The sequence below is a fragment of the Ptychodera flava genome, chromosome 4 (genome assembly GCF_041260155.1).
Source record: "Ptychodera flava strain L36383 chromosome 4, AS_Pfla_20210202, whole genome shotgun sequence".
In the NCBI taxonomy this organism is placed as follows: Eukaryota; Metazoa; Hemichordata; class Enteropneusta; family Ptychoderidae; genus Ptychodera; species Ptychodera flava.
Window position 1 is genome coordinate 20,846,581 of NC_091931.1, and position 22,236 is coordinate 20,868,816.

At 35.1% G+C, this 22,236-nt stretch overlaps 1 protein-coding gene across 1 annotated transcript; it reads right to left on the reverse strand.

The window, feature by feature from the left end:
• Window positions 1-1,564: 1,564 nt before the first annotated feature.
• Window positions 1,565-22,227, reverse strand: LOC139131155 (uncharacterized). Its single transcript, XM_070697124.1, has 6 exons — window positions 21,515-22,227; window positions 19,364-19,390; window positions 14,629-14,825; window positions 8,681-8,765; window positions 6,243-6,454; window positions 1,565-5,649 (listed from the first exon to the last, which is right to left on the reverse strand). Exons 1-6 carry the CDS (start codon window positions 21,575-21,577, stop codon window positions 5,511-5,513), a joined length of 723 nt encoding a protein of 240 aa, XP_070553225.1. The 5' UTR covers window positions 21,578-22,227; the 3' UTR covers window positions 1,565-5,510.
• Window positions 22,228-22,236: the final 9 nt, after the last annotated feature.

Below are 22,236 nucleotides of genomic sequence, written 5' to 3' on the forward strand. Positions count from 1 at the left end.
CTGAATTGACTTGACCAAAGTTGACAAAATTTGCTACACATATTGCAGATACCATGATACAACATTACTGACAATCACTAAGCATTTTTACAAAAGCCACTTCCTAATTTACATATTTAATTAACTTTGCTTATTAGGGATATATACCGGGATTTACTTGATCAAAGTTGGCAAAACATGCTATGTACATTGATGATTATACCAGGTACTAGATCAAAACAATATCGAAAGTCATTTCACATTTTCATGTCAGCTTATTTATAATTTGCATATCTAATGAGCTTTCACAGCTCGGCATATATGGCTTGAAGGACTTGGCCAACGGTAATTACACTTGCTAGATAAAGTGGTGATACAATAAGAGCAGTAAAATAACTTGAATATTTTTATTTCAGCTAATTACATATTTGTATACTTCATGACCTTTTAGAATTAATCAGCGGTGATTATTGTTCATTATGTTGATCATAATAATTTCAATGAAGTTGCAAACATGTGGCAAAGGTTCAAATTTACACATAACTTCAATATATAATGAAACACGTGAGCATTTACAGTTCATATCTGGTTAATAATTTGCGAGAACTAGCCCAATCATATTTTGCAGTGAGACTTCCTGACACGAAATTTTGTATAGAGTTTCTTTGGTGCAAAGAGGCTAGATGAACCCCAAGTAAATTGGAAGTTGTAATAGATAAAAATGTTTGCATATGTTCTCTTTTCTTTTTTGGCAATGTTATTTGTAAACTGCATATTTATAGCGGAATTACACGCCATGAACTGTTGCAATCATTTGTCATTCGAACAACTTTTAAGCCTGCTTCTTTCAACCTTTCTTTATAATATCAAATATATATTTATTTAATATTAAAATGTGGTTTTACAATTAAAACCACATGATTTTTTCTTCTCATTGAACTTTGTTCTGATCAAACAGGAAATAAATATGGCTACCCCTACCTGAGGTTGTCTCTTTAACGCCTTCACCACCATGGTTTTGCCCAACGCCATAGTTTAATCAATGGTGAGTTTGGACCTGTTTACAGGGAATTAGGGTTGAACTGTTTAAAGAGGAAATTAACTCTAACACCAGCTTTGAACATGCATACTCGTAATATTTACCTGTTCCTTATTGTCTAAGAGCAAAAGAAATTTAAAATAAACACCTATGTGTGTCTTTGTAATGACCTATTTAATTGAAGTCTGGATAGGTTGCCATATATTCCCGGCATTGTTTTACTCTTGCAGTGTGTTAATTTTCAGTGTTTTCCCCGGGACAAAACAATGCAATGTATAACCATAGTGAGACACACTACCCCATACCAGGTTGTGCTGATTCTCAAACTGGGACATTGTTCTGTAACAAGAGCTTCACACAGCATTTTCTAGTACCTGCGTGCCTGCGTGAGTTGTCAAATGAATGATGTCACCGTGAGCTTCCTTGTGTACCTGTGTTGTGTCTTTAATCCAACAGTCAATCAATCAATCGATCAATCAATCAATTGATAATAGAGTGCGACCCACACATTATACACACTGAGGAAACAACAACACAAATTTCTCATACATTGCATAATAACTTTACTCTTCATGATAGTTTCATAATACATATACATAATGTTCTTAATACTAGCACAACTATATTCAAATATTCAAACAGCTTGCACTGTGATGGGGCTGTGCATACATACATGTGTGTGTCATTATGCACATCTGTATTATGGCACATATACATATACATACAACTAGCAACTGAAGAGACAATACATATACATTTCTGCATACTTCATCAATTTATCATTCTGTTGAAAGACTTTTGTGGAAATTTTGTGGCAGTATTACGATCCGATCCAAGTTGATAGAACGTTCTCAGCTGTTGTTCGTTGCTTAGGCAGTTCTTGGTGATACAAGCATAAGTCAAGTTCAGAGCTAATATGCTTACAGGCATTTTAACACACGTTATGCAGAAAGTGTACAAGTCTTATTGTAGCCCCCCTTATGCATACTTCAACATACATTAATGTATTACATTTCCCTTGATGTGTATTTCAATGATTGGAATGTAATCAGTGCGCATATTTCAAACATCTTTGACAAATAGTAACCATGGTGTCTGAGAGTCATCAGTGACACTGGTTTTGCCATACATCATCATGCATCCACTACTTCTGTTTACATTGTCTGGGTCAGAAAAATTACCATTGGCAGAAACACTCAGACAGGGCAAATGAAATTTTTCTGCTGACTTTTGGTTACTATGTGACTCACGACCTGTATCTGAGAACTTGTGACAAATGCTAGTTTCAACTTTCAAGTGATATTAGTCAATGGCAGGCTTCTATTACGGCAGTTAAATATTCATGTAAATAGAATGATGATCTAATTGTTTACTTAAGGACTAAAACAGAATGCATCGGTTTTGCCAAGAGCACTAAAATATGAATATAAAATTTCATTGCGTAACTTTTTATTTGCTCTTCTGGCATTACAGATGTGATTATGAAATGAGAATAAATAATACACGATTTTTTTTCTTATCTGAGGAGTGTGGTCGAGGATTACGGTAACATGACAATAATACGGCAAAAAATTTCACATTTCATGATTGGAAATTGGATATGCAGTGATACTTTAAAGTAGCATTGACGATGCCACTGTTGATCAAATTGCATTGTTATATTAAAAGTAGCACCAGCCATACTATCTTAAACCGATTCTGTAACTTTAGCGCTGCACGCCTTACATTCATGGTAGTCTGAAATCTGGGGTTATTTTTTCACCCTTATTCACCACATACTGATGATACTGGTGCATGTCCCTCTTCATGAAAATAAACTGTTCAAAAAGCTAAATTTGCATGAACATACATGAAAGAATGTTTTGAATTTTTCTGTAAAATATAAAAACTAAGTGGCACTGTTCAATGATAAAAAGAGTAAAATTCACACTGTTAAAGAATGAAAAACGGCCACAACAGCATAATTCTGCTGCTAAGTTGCAGTGAGTTACAAGTTACTCAGTTACAAGTTCACAGAAGCATAAAAATGGCACACAAGATATCATTAAAATGAGGTCAGGCTGGCTCTACTGTCCATACTTGATAATGCAAGATATCATTTTTTTCTGTCCATGGTGAAAATCCACTGATGAATTGATGCAAATGAAGGAGAATTATGCGATCTTGAAGGTAACTACCCGATCATTTTCATCAAAATTTCTAATTAAACTGTGTAATTAAAAATCTGTAACAATTTCCTTTCAAAAATTCATTCATAAATACCTTGGATTTTACAATTTATACACACCAATACTGACACTACATTCATGCATTCAAAAAGAAGGACAGCATACTTTTTTCGATTATACGTACATTACTGCAAAATTAATCTGATTTTTTCTAAAAGTACTGACTGTAGAAATGATTAAATACTGACAGAACTGTGAAAGCAGCAAAAATCAAGTTTTCATTTTGAAACAATGTAAGCCCAGCAAAGTTCATCAAAATTTTAATGATCGTATTTCTTTTCATTGGCTAATTTAACTCATCCACTTCTTTGAGGATCAAAGAATTACTGTAGTTTCTTTCTTTCACTGCAGAAGCCTTTCCATCCACATTAATTACTGACATTTGGAAAAATGTTTTCTAACCATTCACAAGGGCAATGTATTACCAAAAGGTCAAAGAGCATTTACCCAACATGCAACTGCAAGGTCATCAGGTGAAGGGATTTTTGTCTTCAGAGCCTAAATGAAATGATATTGATGCCATTTACAAACCTATCAATACAGTTTGCATTTGACAATGAACTTTTAGAGTGTCAATGCCTCAATCTGAGATATTTGGCCATGTCTTCCATCCCACTAGTATCACAAAGTGGTCAAATGCAACATACTCAAAGGTCAATATTGTATCCCTTGATACAGAGGCGTGCAGTTTGAATGTGTCAAGCATGTTGAACAGTGAGAACGTGTTGAGCATGTTGAAACTGAATCCGTACCTCAGCACAGGAACATTTACTAAAGCACAGTGCTTCTTTCTGAAGAGCTACCCTAAATTAGCCATTTTTGCTGGAATATAAGAATATTATAGCATCCCTGAAAAAAAGAGTTGATCCAAATTCACAACCAATTCGTGTTGGGATAAAATCAAGACATATGTACAATACACTCTAGCATGTGACAAGTGCATGTTTTGATGTTTCATTATAACAGAGATTTGCTACGATATGACTTTTTTCCAAAAATACCTAGAAAGCTCTTGTATTCCTAGTCCTGCGTGTAAGCCTTATTAAATATTCATAAATGGTACCATGACAATGTTTTCAAATCACCCAAAATAGCAACATGCATAAAACTTTGTTTTCTAAATTTAAAATACCATGGAGAAATCTAAGTATCATCCATCATGTCAAATTTTCACTGCCTACAAATGTCCAACAGGTTCCTAATTGTGTGTTTTTGCAACAAGAATATGATCTGCAGGATGGGTGCTCTATGAAGGAACAAGAACCTAGTTATTACCCTTTGGCCACAATGGTTTGGCCCAAACTCCCTCTTTCCAATAGAGAGTAGGGACCTAATTTGTACAGTAAAGGGGTTGAAGGCTTAAGGTAGTATGCGCCTTGAAAGTGAAAGACTTTAACTTTTGCTCAAACTTTCCTCAATGAAACTTTCAACAATTCTCTTACCAAATCAAAAATATAAATCAGGGGGTCACTATGTAAATTTTGGAACTAGAGAAACAAATTACCTAAGATTTACTGATATTTGAAATTCAAAATGGCCGCCATCCCTGTGTTAACTCACTGGGGGAAAATGCATTTTTAAAAATACAAAGACAGTCAAAATTTTTCTAACTCAAAAAGCTTTAATTGAGCCCCCCAAAGTGGTGGACCAGAAAAGTATCGGCAAAATTTGAGAGTCCAAATGTCTTTACCTGAGGCGCATTCTACCTTAACCCTTTCACCACCATGGTTTGGCCCAAACCCATTGTTATGAATGGTGATGTTAGACCTGTATACAGGGAATTAGGGATGAACAAGTTAAAGGAGTAGGGGTGCATAAACTATGGGCAAACCAACTTCAGATGTCACTTCGACTGATGTGAAGTTATTAAAATACATACACAATGGTTTGGTATCACTGTATTGATTATTGTGCAATTCAGTTTGCATTCATTGACCTAGAGAAGTAGAATAAAGGGGTTGATGAAATATTGCTGGTCCAGTCCTATCACATATGCCAGCCCTAAAGTATATCACACAGAGATATACATACATAAAACAGCGATAAAATGAAAAATTCTGAAGTGATATGTCAAGGAATTAAGATTCAGAAATCAGTCATACAGTAAACCACTGCCATTGCATACTGGGAGAAAACATGTTCAAAAAAACACTCATTTTTTGAAGTTTACAGCACAGTTAGGGATGCCAGTGGTCACCTGACTTGATTTACGAATCATTGCAAAGTCCCTGATAAAATGAATGGCCCCTTATGATGCTGCCTCTTCACAACTGTTGAACGCCTGGCTGCTGTTCCAACTGCTGAGTTTCCACGGTAACAGGCAGGATGTCAGGGCACAGATACTGAGATAGTTGTTGGTGATCATTGACAAAAACCACTTTACTGGCGGTGTAATCATGTAACCTGTACAGACCAAATGAGATTACTATTATTTTTGTGTTTGATTTTTACTTATTTTTTTATTTTGTCATGCCAGGAAAATTTTTGTTTCACTCAATTCCCATCCTAATGGACTTATAAAAAGAATCGATACTTGAACAGTGTTCAGTGATTCATACATACCAGTGCCCTATTTTGCAATTGCTGAAATTTTTACAAGATGTGCATGTACAGACAAAAGGTCGACAAAACAGTAGCTCACAATCTGCTTGCAAGATAAGTCCAATAGTCTGCGGGAACAAATGTCCTGATCACTTTTACAGATCGAAGAAACAAAAACCATGACGATCGTGACATTAAAAATTTTAGACTAATAATGAGCGGAGTATTGGATTTGAGGATTAAATACAAAAAGAACAGACAGAATCACAATTTTCAAACCCTTTTACCAAATATGGCTTAGATACCAGGCCTAGATAGGGTACATAGTACCTGAGTCCAATTTTGCACAGATGCACTGGGGCAAATGCATTCAGCTCCATGACTGATGTTGAGAATGAAATGTGTGAAGTAAGGCGAGGGTAAAAATAATTGACTGGGGAGGAGGGTGGACATACCATGGTCGTATAACCTGCCAACACCCCCAGAACATCATGGGGGCATTTATAATGAGGCATACTCCTAGACGTTCAGGGTAGTACTTGGTTAGCAACCAGATCAGGTTCTTGACAAACTGATAGTCCATATTACCCATGCCAAACTCCTTCAAGTCAAATATAACACACAAGTTGTCGATTACATCTTCATTGCACTTCTTAGACGCCGTTTCCTGCAAATGAAATTACAATGTTGTGTTCTGTTAATGGCTGTATTGAACTTGTTTCAAAATGGACAAAACTTGACCAAATGCCTTAGATTTATGATATGAAATTATCAATCTTTTCTACTAAATATATATATAATATGGGATTGTATTTTTATGTTTAAATAATCTGTGTTTCTGAACCTAATGGCCTAGATTGTAGCTCTATATCAACAATAATATCTAGCACACTACGGGTTCCTCCAATTGCTTGCCATTCATATTCACTATATGCATAAACTATTTATCCAAACACCTGCCTCACGCAGACATTATTTGACAGGAAGTTAAATACTAGAGTTTTGGCTGATTTTATTTCAGGCCTTGTTAAATCTGAAACTTTTATTTCTCATCAATCTGTTTTCTTGTTAAGCTAGTCGTTCATCGTCATATTTTGACATATCATGTACAACAAAGTATTGGAATCAAACATTATTACACAATGATATACCGAAAATGATTCAGAAATGCCTAATATACAATTATATTATATCATGCTATCATGCGCCATTCTGATTGGACGAGAGCTCATTCCACCGATGCTAAATACTGTTTTAGCACTGGTAGCAGTGCTAAAACGGGCCCCTAAACCAGCATTTCGAAACTTGCCCGGTCGGTGCATTTGAACGTACCTACCTAAACCACAGACCCTCGAGAAAGACGGTGACCGAAGACCGAATTTCGATACACAGATAAAGTGTGGGTCTGTAACTCACCCCTTGGTGTTAATAGTTGGGATCGATGATGAAAGACATCTCTGAAGCAGCACGTTTGGGGTATGATGTACACAAATATTAGGGCGACAGCGCACCGTGCACTTTGCGGGAGTCGAGACGCGATATATCCTCGTACCGCTCTTTAAAATGTAGATAGTATTCGTTCATACACAAATAAATTGACACTTCCTCACAGTAACGGTATGTCAGATATTATTTACCAAAGTTTGGGCTATAACAGATCAGGATGTCCTGACGATGTAGACCAAGAAGTTCAAAATAACAATGGGATGACTCCTGGCGACTGCGACGATATTTGACATCAAATGCAACGAGCAGTGTCAGCGTCCAGCTCTCCCTGCATCGGGCAACACACTCAGAATCTGCACAACTGTTCATCACAGTTGCAGTCATCGCAAGTCTGGATTATTTTAAAACTGCTTGTTTTCTGGTACAATTAACGTCCAAATTATCCATCAAAAATAGATCCTGTAACTTCACTGTGCCACCACTGAAATTGTCGTGACGGTATGCGGTACAGAATGAGACAAATCTATTTTTAGTATGCCAAAAAAGCCAGACTATTGTTCTTATGTAAATTTATGAAAAAAATTGTTATTTTTTTCTTTTGACTTTGTGGAGGGACCGTGATTTGAACTCTTGACCCATTTTCTGTGTGAGTGCAGCAGGTATTTTTTGACAAGTATCGTTCGTGTTGCATGCGAATAAAATGCAATGCCGATGGACGTAATGCGTATTTATCGTAGGATACTGTGTGCCTGTACGGATCCCAACTTATAAAAATGCTCGGTCTCGGGCGCAGAATTTCCGACGTTCGATCTCTCAGACGTCCGTTTTCTGCATTTGGCGCTTAGAGTGATGAAAATACCCAAGTAAGACAACAAATACACGCAAGTTGATATAATATAATAGCAATAACCCCCTTCGCAGTCGGGTATACACTCGATTTTGGTACAATTCGCTCCATATAGCACTCGCCTATCGGCTCGTGCTATATGTCGCGCATTGTACCAAAATCTCGTGTATACCCTCCTGCGGCGGGGGTTATTGCTTAAATATCAGTTCTATTATATTTTGATTTAAATTTTTTACAAAGTTTGTCACAAATTGTCAAACAATGTTGAGTGTATAAATTAAAATGCTAAAACAGTGCGCATCTGAAACCGTGTAAGACAGTCTTTGGAACTGTTCAGTTTTCCAACAGTGGCATTTGTTACCAGTTCTACAAAAATCCACACTTGCAATTCTGATAGGCATGACAATTCACCTTTGACCTCAGCAATAAGTCACAACATGTTCATAAACGACCTGTAGTAAACCGTACATTTACGTCTCATGTTGTTCCATATCGTGGCTTACAATAGTTGAGACGCAAATATCACTTACAGCTGATGAGAAAATGGAGGGCACCAACCCTTACTTAAAAGGAATTCCTGTCAGAAGAAATCAAACTTACCAGTAAATAGACTGTATACTTAGTCAGGGCTTCTATATCTCTCTCGTACGCGTTGTGTAATTTAGCCGTGATTAGAATGATGGGTCTGCATGATAGAAATTGAGAATGGTAGATGGGGGATTAGTTTGAAATAAAAGTGGATTCAATGCAACATATGGCCGCCACAGTGAAGTTACCCCCACTCTACAGGTATGTAAATGGAAGCCATTCAGATTACACTTAGCAAAATTTCTGCTAAATCCAATGTTGAAATATCACATGTCTCTTAAGCTAAAAATTCCCTAGAATTCCAGACAAGGGGAGAAAAAAATCACTACAAAAAACAAAACATAGAATACCACTGGGCTTTTCTCATGATATGATTATTTAAATTTGAATTTGAAGGATATTAGGAAATGGCGAGAGGCTCTATCATGGTCACGCCTTATATTGCACTGAGTAGGTAAGGCAGTATGAAATTTATATACCAGCAATAAACAAATGTATTTCATATTTCAAGAATTGTTCATTCAAAAACCTGTAGAAAGAAGCAAGTTCCTATCGTACAAATAAACAGCAGTGGTGTCCTGAACAACCTAGTATGATATGGTGCACAATATACTTGCCATATATATTTTCAATGGCTCACATGTATAGATATTATTGCTAACATACCATTAAACCAGATTATCAAATAAAACTGAATGTTTGCTGTATGTCACATCTGGTCTCACTTTTTAGTAACAGTTCATTTCATTGTATTTCAATGACATTTTTTACAAATTTAACCTTGATTGATAATTTCTGGTATGGACACATAAAGAAGATTTTTCAATTACTATAATCAAATGTAAATTGGTTTTGCAATCTACAGCACCATATATTTAATAGACAACTAACCATAAAATTGGCGCACGTTTGTGCTATCCAAACATTAATCTGCACAAAACACCACAATATGGTTTTGGTTTGAAAACCGTCACATACAAATTGTTTCTTGATAATATGCTAGATTTTTTACAACAAAATGTACAGGATTTGGTTGTACCCTTTGTGTGATACATCCCATGCACATCTGTAATGACTGAAAGTTGTATGCCAAGGCTATTTGAGAAAAAAACCCATATGGCCAGGACGAACTGTTGACCTCTTCAGAGATACACTATCACTCTCATTTTCTCATTCAAGGATAAATTTACAGAAAAAAATGCTCGTCGAGTCACACTAGCATATGTAGTTTTGGGAAATGTTCCGTACTGTAATTCTACAGAATTTATAATCTAGAGAGTTTATGGAATTGAGGAAGAATGGACAGGAATCAATTTATTTATCTATTTATTTATTCATTTATTTACTTAGGTAATATTTTATTTGTTTGTGTGTATTTTTACGTAATATTTCTCGTCAAATCTTAAAGAGGCACTCCTACTTGGTAACATTTTTAAAACACATTTTTTAATGCCAACAGTTGGTATTTGGCGTTGCGACCGCGCAGATCGCGAGATATTGATAAAAACATGTCATTTCCCAAGCATATTTTTCACATCCCGAAGTTTTACGATCATTTCTGATTATGACCAGAATCCCCCGAAGGTTTGTTGTTGTGCTGATTAACGATATTCTAAGGAGTCCATAATAAGTTTGAACGACGCAATTTTACTTCCTACTGCGAAGACTTTATATACAGCATTATGCCTTCATTTCAGCTAAGTTTTTTTTAAAATTTCTCCCTAGTTTTTGTCGTTTTCATTATTCTCAGTCAGTTCTATTATATTTTAAACCAATACCACATAAATATCAGTTTTTACGTGTAAAATATTAGCCGCCCCTGATGACTACATTTCGTCGTCTGCCACACAGTTATGCATGGTTCGATACAAAGTGGCCGCCGCGTGGAATGCGTGCATACCGGCCAGGCTGCGGCCGCTATGTATCAACAGCACGTATCTGTGCTAGTCACCTATGCGAATTCTGGTGGAATCAGCAAACTTTGTTTTCCATTTTTTCTCTGAGTCAGTAAGACTCGGCTTTCCACCACGGGGCATGACTGATCACCGACGCGATGGCATACAGCAGCGTTTGCGTAGACTCATACTCCATAGCTTAGTTGACAATTGCCCCAGTGCTGTATGTTCGATGTTCGGAAGCTGAATTTAGGTGGGCCACTGGAATCAAACTTTTACTTTTTTGAGGACTGTGATGTTTTTATCGATATCTCGTGATCCGCGCTCAGTGGCCATGTCAAATATCGACCGTTGGCATTAAAAAAATGTGTTTCAAAAATGTTACCAAGTGGGAGTGCCACTTTAAATTTGATAAATTTGCAGACTAACATATGTTCTGTGAAATCAAATTCTGCTCAATACTCTTTTCATTTAACGACTTCTATTTCAGGAAATGTGATTCACTGAATACTCTCCATCATCATTTATATGTACATAGATTTATATCAAGTGCCAAATAGGATTTCTTGAACCGAGGCATTGCACTTCTTTCTATGATCAGTACTTGACATATTCAAGAGTATAGTGTAATATTTTTACATGCATATTTTTCAAAGGATAATCTCTCTCATCTATTAGAGATTTCAAGGACATATAGTGACAAATTAATTCCTAAATCCGTAGCACTGTACTTCATCTCCATGAAGATGAATATCAAGCAGATATGATATGTACAGAAAAAAACAATTTGGACAGAACTTTAGGCAAAAAATCCATACTTTTTTGTTCTGAAAGGAAATACAGAAACAGATAACAAGTACTACTATTTTAAAAATCACATATTTGAAACTAATGACATTACAATATTCATTTTCAACTATTGCAATACATAATTTTTATGAATTTTCAATGATGCTTTCATTATTTTAACTACTGTATTTGCTTTCATTTTTATACTGTACTCAGTTTGTATTATAATATTCACTTTGTATTACAATATTCAGTTTGTATTACAATATTCAGTTCATATTACAATACTCAGTGTGTATTACAACATTCAGTTGGTATTACAATATTCAGCTTCAGCTATTATCTAATATACAATTTGTATCGATGCACCAACCAAAATAATTGCTTTCATTAACATCACAGAATTGTCATTAATAATATTCTTCTCATCATTATCATTATCTCCATCATAGATAACATAATCATAATTCTTGTTCCTTCACAGTTTTGACTCAGAAATATAGAAAGCTCAATTTCCTAAACTGTTGAATATCTGATCACTTCTCATTGCATCACATCTTCATCACGTGAGGAAACTGACTATTCACGCATCCTGTCTCCCGTCACCATGGCTACACACTGTCCCATCATCATGCATGGCTGCCAACACGTAAAGCACTTTGATGGATTTTCCATGTTTGATGTGAATGTTTGATGAGAGGGCTTTGAGTCTGGGATGCACACACGGGAGATAATTGAGCAATTACCGGACCTATCAACAACCGTTGAAATTTCGCATTGACATACAGCTCATTGCCCAGAAGTATATTTCACATGTATATGATGATCTGACCCCTGATTGTATATTTTGAATCATTTTTATTTCAATTTTTTCTGTAACACTCACCTCCTGTACATACCGGTGAGGTGTTTAATCAATTCTAACCAACCTTTTCACAGGTGTCCCACCATATTTAAATATCTACTAGAAAGTAATTTTAATTTCTATTCATGCATGAGGATATGACACTATCTACTTACTTCAAACGCACTGAATGATCATAATTTCAAATTTCCTGGCAGTGCTATAAATTTGAACAGACTGTGTGTACTGCTTTGGGTCGAATTTATTCCGGAAATTTCAGTCATGAAACACCTACAGCTTTAGCAGTGGGAATGTCAATACTGAGCCGGAAAATGTTTGAATTTATTACAAATAGTGATTTCTGATGGCCATATTTCAAACACACACAAAGCAATTCAATGATTTTGACAAACAAAACGAAGGCTATGTTTAGTTAGTTATTCTACTTTCAATACAGGACATAGCTTCTGTCAGGAGATTATCAAATACTTCCAGAATGCAAAGTATATTAATTGTTTGAAACAATATAGAAAAATATGACAAATGCCATCATACATTTTCTAAATTCATAGCAATAACAACATAATTTTAGCAGCATGGGTATAAGATTAATAATGGCAACATTTTGACATTTCTATTTTCCCTGCTAGTTAAACAGTGCAGTACTGAGTAAGGCCCACAGTCCACAAAGAATATATAAATCATGCTTGTATCTATGCTGCACTATATAAATATCATATTAAAATCTAAATTATCATAATACCAGGTCTCTGAACTGCTAAATTGTGAAATAGTAATGTTATGATATGCATTTATACACAGCATAACGGTGTGACGTGTGGCATTGTGCTTTTTATGCACACACATGCCATTGGTTTTATATGACTTGACTGGTACAAATAACTTTGTGATGAAGACAGCTGTTGTGGGCTCCATGTGGAATGGAATATTTAACGGCTAGCATTCTGGGACATGTATTGCCTGTCTGTGGTTTGGGCTAACGCTCAATGCATGTGCTTTCACGGCAGCACCCTGTATTTTCTGTAAAATGTTTGTTTCTATTGCATATCCATCACGGCAAAAGTAGAGAAAATAAATTGGTCTGGCAGACAGATGTTTTCCAGTCATTGTTTTCCTTCAATTCAACGTTTCAAAAATATCTAATTTCTCGATTAGATTTCTGCAACTTGATACAGCATTTTGAATAAAATGCAAATGTGAATGTACAAATTTCATGACTCCCTTGTGAGTCTGTCATATAAAGGTCAAGGAAAGTAAACAGGCAGACGGCTGCTATGCCAACCATTACTAGTTTTCATTTTTATAGCATATTTGAAAATTTACATTTAGAAAATTTACTTTTTTGATCATTCGAACTTTCGTTTATTTGAAAAAAGTATTTTCATCTATTGTCAATGCATTAAATATAAAGACATTAATATCCTGTACAACAACAATGCTAATTTTAACTTTTCACCACCAAATTTAATGCAACTTTGTTTTTCATTGCACAACTGACCTTAATAAGGAGGAAATTAGTTAAAAGCAAAGGGCATGCAAAGAGAAGGGCAAAGAATAAGTCTGGTGTTCATTGGTAAGGTAAAATAATTTCCACTGCCTTTTTAGTTTTATTAGACGATGAAACTCCATAATTGATGCGTGACATGCATTTCAGTGTAGCGTTACAAGTTTACCATGATGAGCAAGGCTCTCATAGTTCCAATAATAAACTGCCTTCGGACGGAAAGCTACACTGTAGACTACATGGACATGGTTCTATGATTTTATTCTCATTCCAGAGATACTCTCATCCATAAATATCCAATTACTTTGCAGGGAAACGGCACATCCATATATTAGTAAATCATTGGGACAATGAATGTAATAGATCTACTGACTGATATTATGATAACACAATTGCTGACACAATCAAGTGAATATAGGAATTTCCTCTGGTAAATAAAACATTCCCTCGAACAGCATTGTAGTAGGTTACGACAGTGCGGCTGTTCGCAGTTGCAAATTTGTTACTAACTACAGGTGCATGCAGTGACATCGGACACTGCTGCCAGAAATCCAGACAAATTTTGTCAGTGTTGCATGCGTCATGTTGAGGCAGCTACTTCATATCATATATTTGAGCTGTTAATGTCTTTTCTAGTGTTCATCATGAAGCTTATTGTCTCCTATTCAGTTGTATTTTTGTCATTCTTGCATGCGTTATTTCCAAAACAGTGATCTAAATTTGTGAACAAATATTTATTTTTGCATACTAATGAGAAAAAAAGACATCATCAGCAAACAGCCCTATTCTATGCAAATTACAGTGGACTTTCAAGATAAAATTCACTTTGGGTTCAGAAGAGGAAAATTTCAATTCAAGAAAACAGTAACATCAAAGTGTAAGACATTTTTATATGTAAAAGACTGACCTTCCTTCGATATCTCTGTGGGGTAATATCTTACAAGTACCCATGGCTGTGTGACTTTTTATCTCATCTGTCTCTGCTGTGAGATTCTCAACACCATATTCCCGTCTCCACTTATTACACTTTAGCACTGCAGTAAATGCTCCGTTGACTGTCAGAAATGCTTTCAAAAATCTCCTCAGCGACGCATCTGTTTGAAACTGGAAAGAGATGAAACAGTAGTTTTACATGTAGATGGTATTGAGTCTTGCTGAAAATAATACCATGGTACAAGGAAATACCTTTTCATCAGAGGACAACACATTCTTCCACCTGTAAGGCACTGTGTTAGGTGTATTATTTCCTCAACAAGGGATTTTTTCAATTTTTGCAAAATGTATTAAAAAATATGGCACAACCTATTGCACCCTGTATGCAATTTAATATCTATAAATTTATGTAATTTATATATTATGTCAAGACTTTCATAAAAGCATTTCAGGAAATCATTAGTGCTGGAAGCCAGCAGCGAGGAGTGTATATAATAACAAACTTCTTGGACATGACATTTAATCTGAATGACGGCAAGTTCTATCTGTACAGTAAACCAAACGACCAAACAATGTATGTCCACAGTCATATCACCCACATATATATATATATATATATATTATATATATATATATATATATATATATACTTGTGTATGTATGTTTCACATAGCATCATATGAGGAAAGTGGTATTGCCATGGTAGCCCATTGTTGAGTTGGCATGTCTTTGGCTATGTGAAACATACATTGGCTTACAATGAAATAGTTACTAAAATTAAGCTTGTATTTTTGTCTATTAAGCCTTAGAAACAAGCAAGGAAGCAACCTGTTGTCTCTCAACAACCACCTGAGTCACTCAGAGAAACTATCACTCATGGAATTATTTCACATTTATCAACCCTGCAGCATGTGGCTGTTGAGTAGCAGTCATGCAGGCTAATTTCAAATGTATGACATTGGGGCTTGACAATAGATTTCAAAATAACTATTTTCATGATTACGCGCTGTCCTGTGTCATCACCATGGTAACAGCCCCAGTGCTCGACCTCTACTGTCTATGTAAAACTGACAAGTACTGTATAAGCCCTAGTTACCAATATTACATATTCAAATACATCAAAAAAATTCTAGGTTGACAGCTATTGCTAGAAACCTGATCATGACCTTCAGTTTGACATTTACATCCTGACTTCAATCAGAATATAAACTTGCTTGTTTCTGTCGACAACTGTGAAATATATTGCCTTCTGCCTTTTTTGTCAAAACGCTGCTAAACTTTAATAATTTCTGATTGCCACAATATTGCCTCTCACAGGTAACACAGCATGATGTACCTTTTTTCTATACTCCATAATTTAACCATCACTTCCTGAATATAAAATGACAGTCAAAAATTCTGTAGACAGAAATCAGCATGGTAATTTGCCTGTCGTACAATACAGACTCATCTGTTGGCGGACACAGCTGTCATTTATTCATTGCACACGCTATAGGAACTAACGCATTAAAGAAGACATCAATCATGACTTTGTCGCATGCCAGTCGGCGCGATACTTTGAGACAAAATGAAAGGTTATAATACGTTGCTTCTTTCCTTTCTTTTCAAGATTCTGAATGGTTACACTCTAATGTAATTCCATGAACTATATGATTGTACTGCATGGTCTTCATCGCACCTGGAGAGTAATCAGTGAAATATAGCAAAGATCACTACGGTTGAAAGTGACTCGCAGAAATTGACATATGTAATTTCTGAATTTTTGTCTGGTCTGATGGATGCATTTTTCCTGATTATTTGCTGGAAAGCACGATGTGGAAAATGCTATGTGAAAGTCAATAATTTCAGAGCCTGCTGATCATCCACCTAGGTTTTCACACTGGTATTGATTGTGTATGTATCTCTGGTGCACTGGAACATCTGCAGCTGGGAATACGTAATTTCCGGATTTTAACACTGAGTTATAGGTACATTTCACGGAACTGAAGATGTGGATAATGCACTTAAGAATTACATGGTAAGGTTAATGGTGAATGGTGATGTCACTTAATACTCAGGGATTGGTTCAAGACACCATGGACATAATAATTGTTCTTTAGCAAGGCTTTTAATGTTCTTCCTTGACTTGCTCTAAAATCTCCATTTTTCAAAGCGTTGGGTAATAGAATATCCCGAAAATCCCAAGTATGATGTGCTGATCAGATTGTGGTTGCAGGTTTGTAACAAATTAGCGCTGTGAAAGCGAACATTGCTGCTCGAAATTTAGACAAATTTTGTCAAGTGTTGTGCCATCTGACTCAGAGCTGTTGATATGTCTGTCAAGTGTTCATTGTAACACTGGTCGACACGCAATAAGCATTAACCCTTTGACTGCTGTAATTGTTCCCACCAAAATTTTACTGCAACATTATTACCATTTTTTATGAATTTTTCTGTAATTTTTTGATAATTTTGGACCAAATGGACATCACATTTGATTGAGTACAGTTTGTTATCAAAATTTCGACAAAAATCTGAAAAAAATTGACTGGAATATATTTCCTAAAGGTGACAAAAATTGACTTTGGCGCTCAAAGGGTTAAGTTGTATTTTTTGTCACTACAAAAAGCCCAAAAAAGTGCATCGTTTTTTAGATGCAAGTGTCCCGTAATGCTCTTGCATGAGCAATTTCTATTAAAATGTTATTTAAATTTGCAGACAAATAGTTACTTTTTGCATATCAATGATAAAACAATGGCCTTATCTGCAAACTCCCCATTAAGGTTTTGAAAAACAAAATATCAAGAGCAATATGGATTTTGTCAAAACAGTGCTGTAAGTCGGCAGAGATGAGTACTTCACTAAACGCCATTACATAAGTTAATGTATAAAAGTGGGTCAGCAGACAGGCTGCAGTTGTCGTTACATTCCCCAAAGCCACGATTCAGAAAATTTCATTGTAACGATGGCACAGATGCGCCTGATCACAAGTCACGCTGAGCTGTATTCACTTTGTTTGAAAACACCGACTACAGTGGGCATACAGTGCTCCTGAAATGGACTTCTCTCCAGTTGCCTTGACGACTTAATTTGCCTGCAGGTATAAGAGCTGCCACTCATCTATGTTTGTACAATGCCTTATCCACCATTCTCTGAGAAAATGTCACCACATTCATTAATACGACTCTGAACTTACAGGTCAATGACTTGCTCATTAAAGATTTTGTGTTAATCAATTCGGCACTGGCCTCCAAATTACATTATTTATGAAAAATAACTAGTATGATTGAGTGACCAGTTCAAACTTAAAATATACACTCTGAAAAATATTCAAACTTTCAACTGATAACAGAGATACCAAGATCCACTTTCTACTCTTAAAATTACTATTGTTACTTTTACAGCTGATATCAGCTCATAAGGCTTGACCTACCAGTGACAAGAAAATGACAATTTTGTTATGGAAAATTATGAACAACTACTGCTGCTAAGAAGAATTGTTTATTTTCTGATAGTTATGCTTTTATTTCCATAATTCACACAGCAGTTTTTTTATTGGCTTATTTTTGTCAACAATCAAACCAGATTTTTTCTCATATGACGTCCTTCCCTTGTAATCATCGACATGATTATTATTTTTAGAGTACTCAACAGATGATGATGTTTCTGTTTCATCTTACCTGGGGCAAAACAACTGATTACCTTTATAACTGAAAGCTGTCAAAAACGCACAGAGTAACATGTAGAAGCTTCTTGTCTTTTGTCAGTGCCATGAATGCTTAAAGCATAAATATAGTATTTTATGTATTTTTCTGGATTTGAGGTAATTTATGTCTATGCTCTGCTTTAACAACAAGAAAATTTAAATTCCCACAAAAGCATCTGTATACTTGTGTGTTGGTGAGGGTGAGTAAATAAATAGATATCAAAATTATACATTAAAATATCTATCAAAAGATCCCTTGTGATGAGGGTCAAATGTTGGGTTTTTCATTTGTTGGTTGTTTGAGTAAGAGAAAGAAATGTTATATAATCATGGCCTGCTCATTAAAGCTTGGACTATACATATGTCTATGGAGTCAAGACTAGTCATATTTGATGGAAAAAATATGCATACCTATTATCTCATTTCAAGGACTCATACGATTGAACTGCTTTATATTCAGAAAAACACCGACATAACGGGTATGAATGTCAGCGTATGTATGATGTAGCTATAGATGCTGGCTACCTCAAGTGTAAATTCCATTACTGTGATGCATGCCATGCGTAAATATTATGATATGTTTAGAAACCATTAAAGTAATACTTGGAACATTCTATGGATCAGTTATGCAGAGCTGTGGTGGTTTTTCTCATTTAATGATAACTGATCAGTAATACCATCCATTCCTTCAACACTAATGTGCTTCAAAAATTGATTTCGCGTTCATTATGGAATGTTAAGTCTGAGAATGTACGGATAAAACAACATTTTACGCTAAATATGTACTATATATGCGCTGAACTGCACATTTGATATTGACAAAGTGCACATTAAATCGGTTAAGTAGTCTACACACCAGTCTGATATCGGTTACAACAACACATTTCAGGTTTTAAAAAAGAACAGACAAATGTATTTAAATTATTGACTGGCGAGGAGGTCAAGAAGATAAAATGAATCGTTAAATGTCATTTTGAAATTTTAAAGACAGGTATGATGAAAATGTATGAATTGAATACATTACCTGGGCTGGGTCAGCTTCAAAGATCAGCTGTGAATAAAGACAGAAAGAGCAAAATGAATTTACATGACTGAAGTGTTGACATTACAGGTGGTATTATGCCCTCGAAGTCTGCATCCAGTAATCAATGTAGGAAAAGAAAAAAGGAAAGCCATCAATGAATTTTAAATGTGATATTTGATTTTGTATTGTATAGCACAGACGGCATAAAGAGATTTCAAAATTCATGTACATTCACATAGATCTCTATGATTGATTTATTGATTTGTCTGTCTTTGTGTAGAACTGTACTGGTAAATTAATGTAAATGTGCATGGATAAGTACATGACTGTAAAATTACAGACACACGCCTGTGTATGTGTGTATATATGCTTAACATGTATGTATGAAGGTGTATGTGTGTGTGTGTGTGTGTATATATATATATATATATATATATATATATATATATATATATATATATATATATATATATATATATATATATATATATATATATATATATATATATATACACAAAAATGTATACAATGTGCCCTCCCGGTTATACCGGTATATATATATGTGTGTATATATAGGTGTGTGTATATATATATATAATATATAATATATATATATATATATATATATATATATATATATATATATACACAAAATGTATACAATGTGCCCTCCCAGTTATCACCATAATGGCTTTATGGCAACCTCTGAACTTGGTACTATATATATATATATATATATATATATATTATATATATATATATATATATATATATATATATATATATATATATATATATATATATATATATATATATATATATATATATTATTATTATTATTATTATTTGTTTATTTGTTTCTATGATTGTTTCTTATGCTTCTTCATTACAATTTAGAAACTGAGACTCAAAAAAGGGTTTTTATGATAACTTCAATGAATTAAAGAAGATAAACCATTTTCAAACAAAAACAACCAAACGAATACAGCAAATTAAAAAATGAATGCATTTTTGAATGCATTATCAACCAAATTACTTTGTCTAATTAAAAGTTCATACAAATTTTCAAAACCGCTTTCGTGATCAAATTCAAAAGCATCAAAAATCTGTAAGTTGAAGAAGTAAAGACTGATGGTAGTTTTTGTTCTAAATATAAATGTCCCGTTTCAAAGCATGTATGGTCAGCGACTAATTACAAATTTACCTTTTGTTATACTGAACAGAACAACACATTTATGAATTTGAATATTCAAATAAAACACATCATCACTGCAACAAATTTCATATTTTAAATTGAAAATTATATTTTGCTAGAATTCTTACCATACTGATAAATATTGTAATACTTTCTCTATATTTGTACATATAAGTGATCTCATAGACGAACACGTGCTCGAGTGCAGCAAGTCTCTGTTAATACACATAACCTGGCAATCCTGTTGACTTCCCCCATATTTGGCTTGACTTGTTTTCACTCACATGATGTGCATATGCCGTATCATGTAATTGTTCACTTTACAAATTGTCTGTCTTCACAATACATTAACACGATTGTGTTTTTCACGCTCATAATTTCTGAGATCGAAAATTGTCAGCATCAAAGGTACATACAAATCTACTGGTACGTAGTTTTGTAAACGCGATGCGTGCAAAATATTCATGTTTATATTTAGAATAAAATACTTCGTTTCATGGTATTGGTGGTACGACAATAGCGTGTGTTATAGCAGGATAACCAATGTGGTAATGAACCTTCTCCAATAAATTATTTCCTCCCTGTTTCAATCTGTAGAAATGGGAAATACATTAAAACCTGTCTGAATTTCTTATGTTTGTGTGGTAGTAAACAATATCTCATTTTGAAAGTGAAGAATTATAAAGGAGGTGCACAGAATAGTGTGGTCACTGCTGGATTGTTTCAGGTGAGGTGATAGTGGGTTTGGTTTTTGTGTGTGTATTTTGTTGCATGAAAACCTGCGACATCAATTTTAAATATTGAAACCAAATGATGGGGTGGCAATGATAAAAGGACAAGTTCTAGGTCAAAACTTGGTTTTACAGCAACACACACCTGACAATCTCATTAGATCGTATATACTCGATGGTTTGTTGAAGAAACAGCGTTCAATAGTCTCACAGTTTTACACATACCTGGCAGCGACTTTTCAATTCCTTAAAATCGTTTTCGTTAATCGGTATAGGTGTTGCAGCCATCTTTCATTAACTCAAAACTAAGCGTCGGACAGGATGAGTGATACGAATGATTGATCACCTAATACACAAGGTCACACAGCTGCAGTCGAGATGCTCCACTTTGGTTTTCGCCGACTAGACCGTAGACGAACCGATTCGATTAAGCGGCTTTGCTCTACACCGAAAAACACAACGCCACAGGTTGGGATTCCAAGGCGTACTCCCGGGGCGTACTGCACCGGGTCGGCTGTCCAGAAGCTTCAAAGCGTCTCACAATAAATTACAGCGTACAGCTTGTTATAAACAACACTTTCACGGAAAATTACAAAGAGTGTACTCTTACTCGTTCACAGAAAATTCGTCCACCCTCTTCGGAAAATGTCCCTTGCACGGATCCGGCCAACGCAAACAGCGATCACAAATTATACATAACTGCCGAGCGAAATATGAGTAAGAAAACGGTTCGACTTGTAGTACGATTCACACGTACACAACTGGCACTTTCACTTCGACTAGAGGTAAATTTTAGGACGCCAAGCGATGCTGATGCATACAACAACAGGTTTGCGCGGAATCGATACGGCTTTTGAAACAACACGATTATAAATCTATAAACAGCTGAAACTCAGACATGTAAAGGCCTCTGACTCAAGCGCGAGCAAAATCTATTTATTTATGCA

Bases quoted from the DNA above. Each gene is read 5' to 3' on its own strand.
- LOC139131155 (XM_070697124.1), bottom strand. From the start codon at position 21,577: ATGGCTGCAACACCTATACCGATTAACGAAAACGATTTTAAGGAATTG. The intron at 8,766-14,628 runs GTCAGTCTTTTA...TCTATCATGCAG, and splicing joins CACAGAGATATCGAAGGAAG to ACCCATCATTCTAATCACGG. The intron at 5,650-6,242 runs GTATGTCCACCC...TGGTCTGTACAG, and splicing joins TGGCAGGTTATACGACCATG to GTTACATGATTACACCGCCA.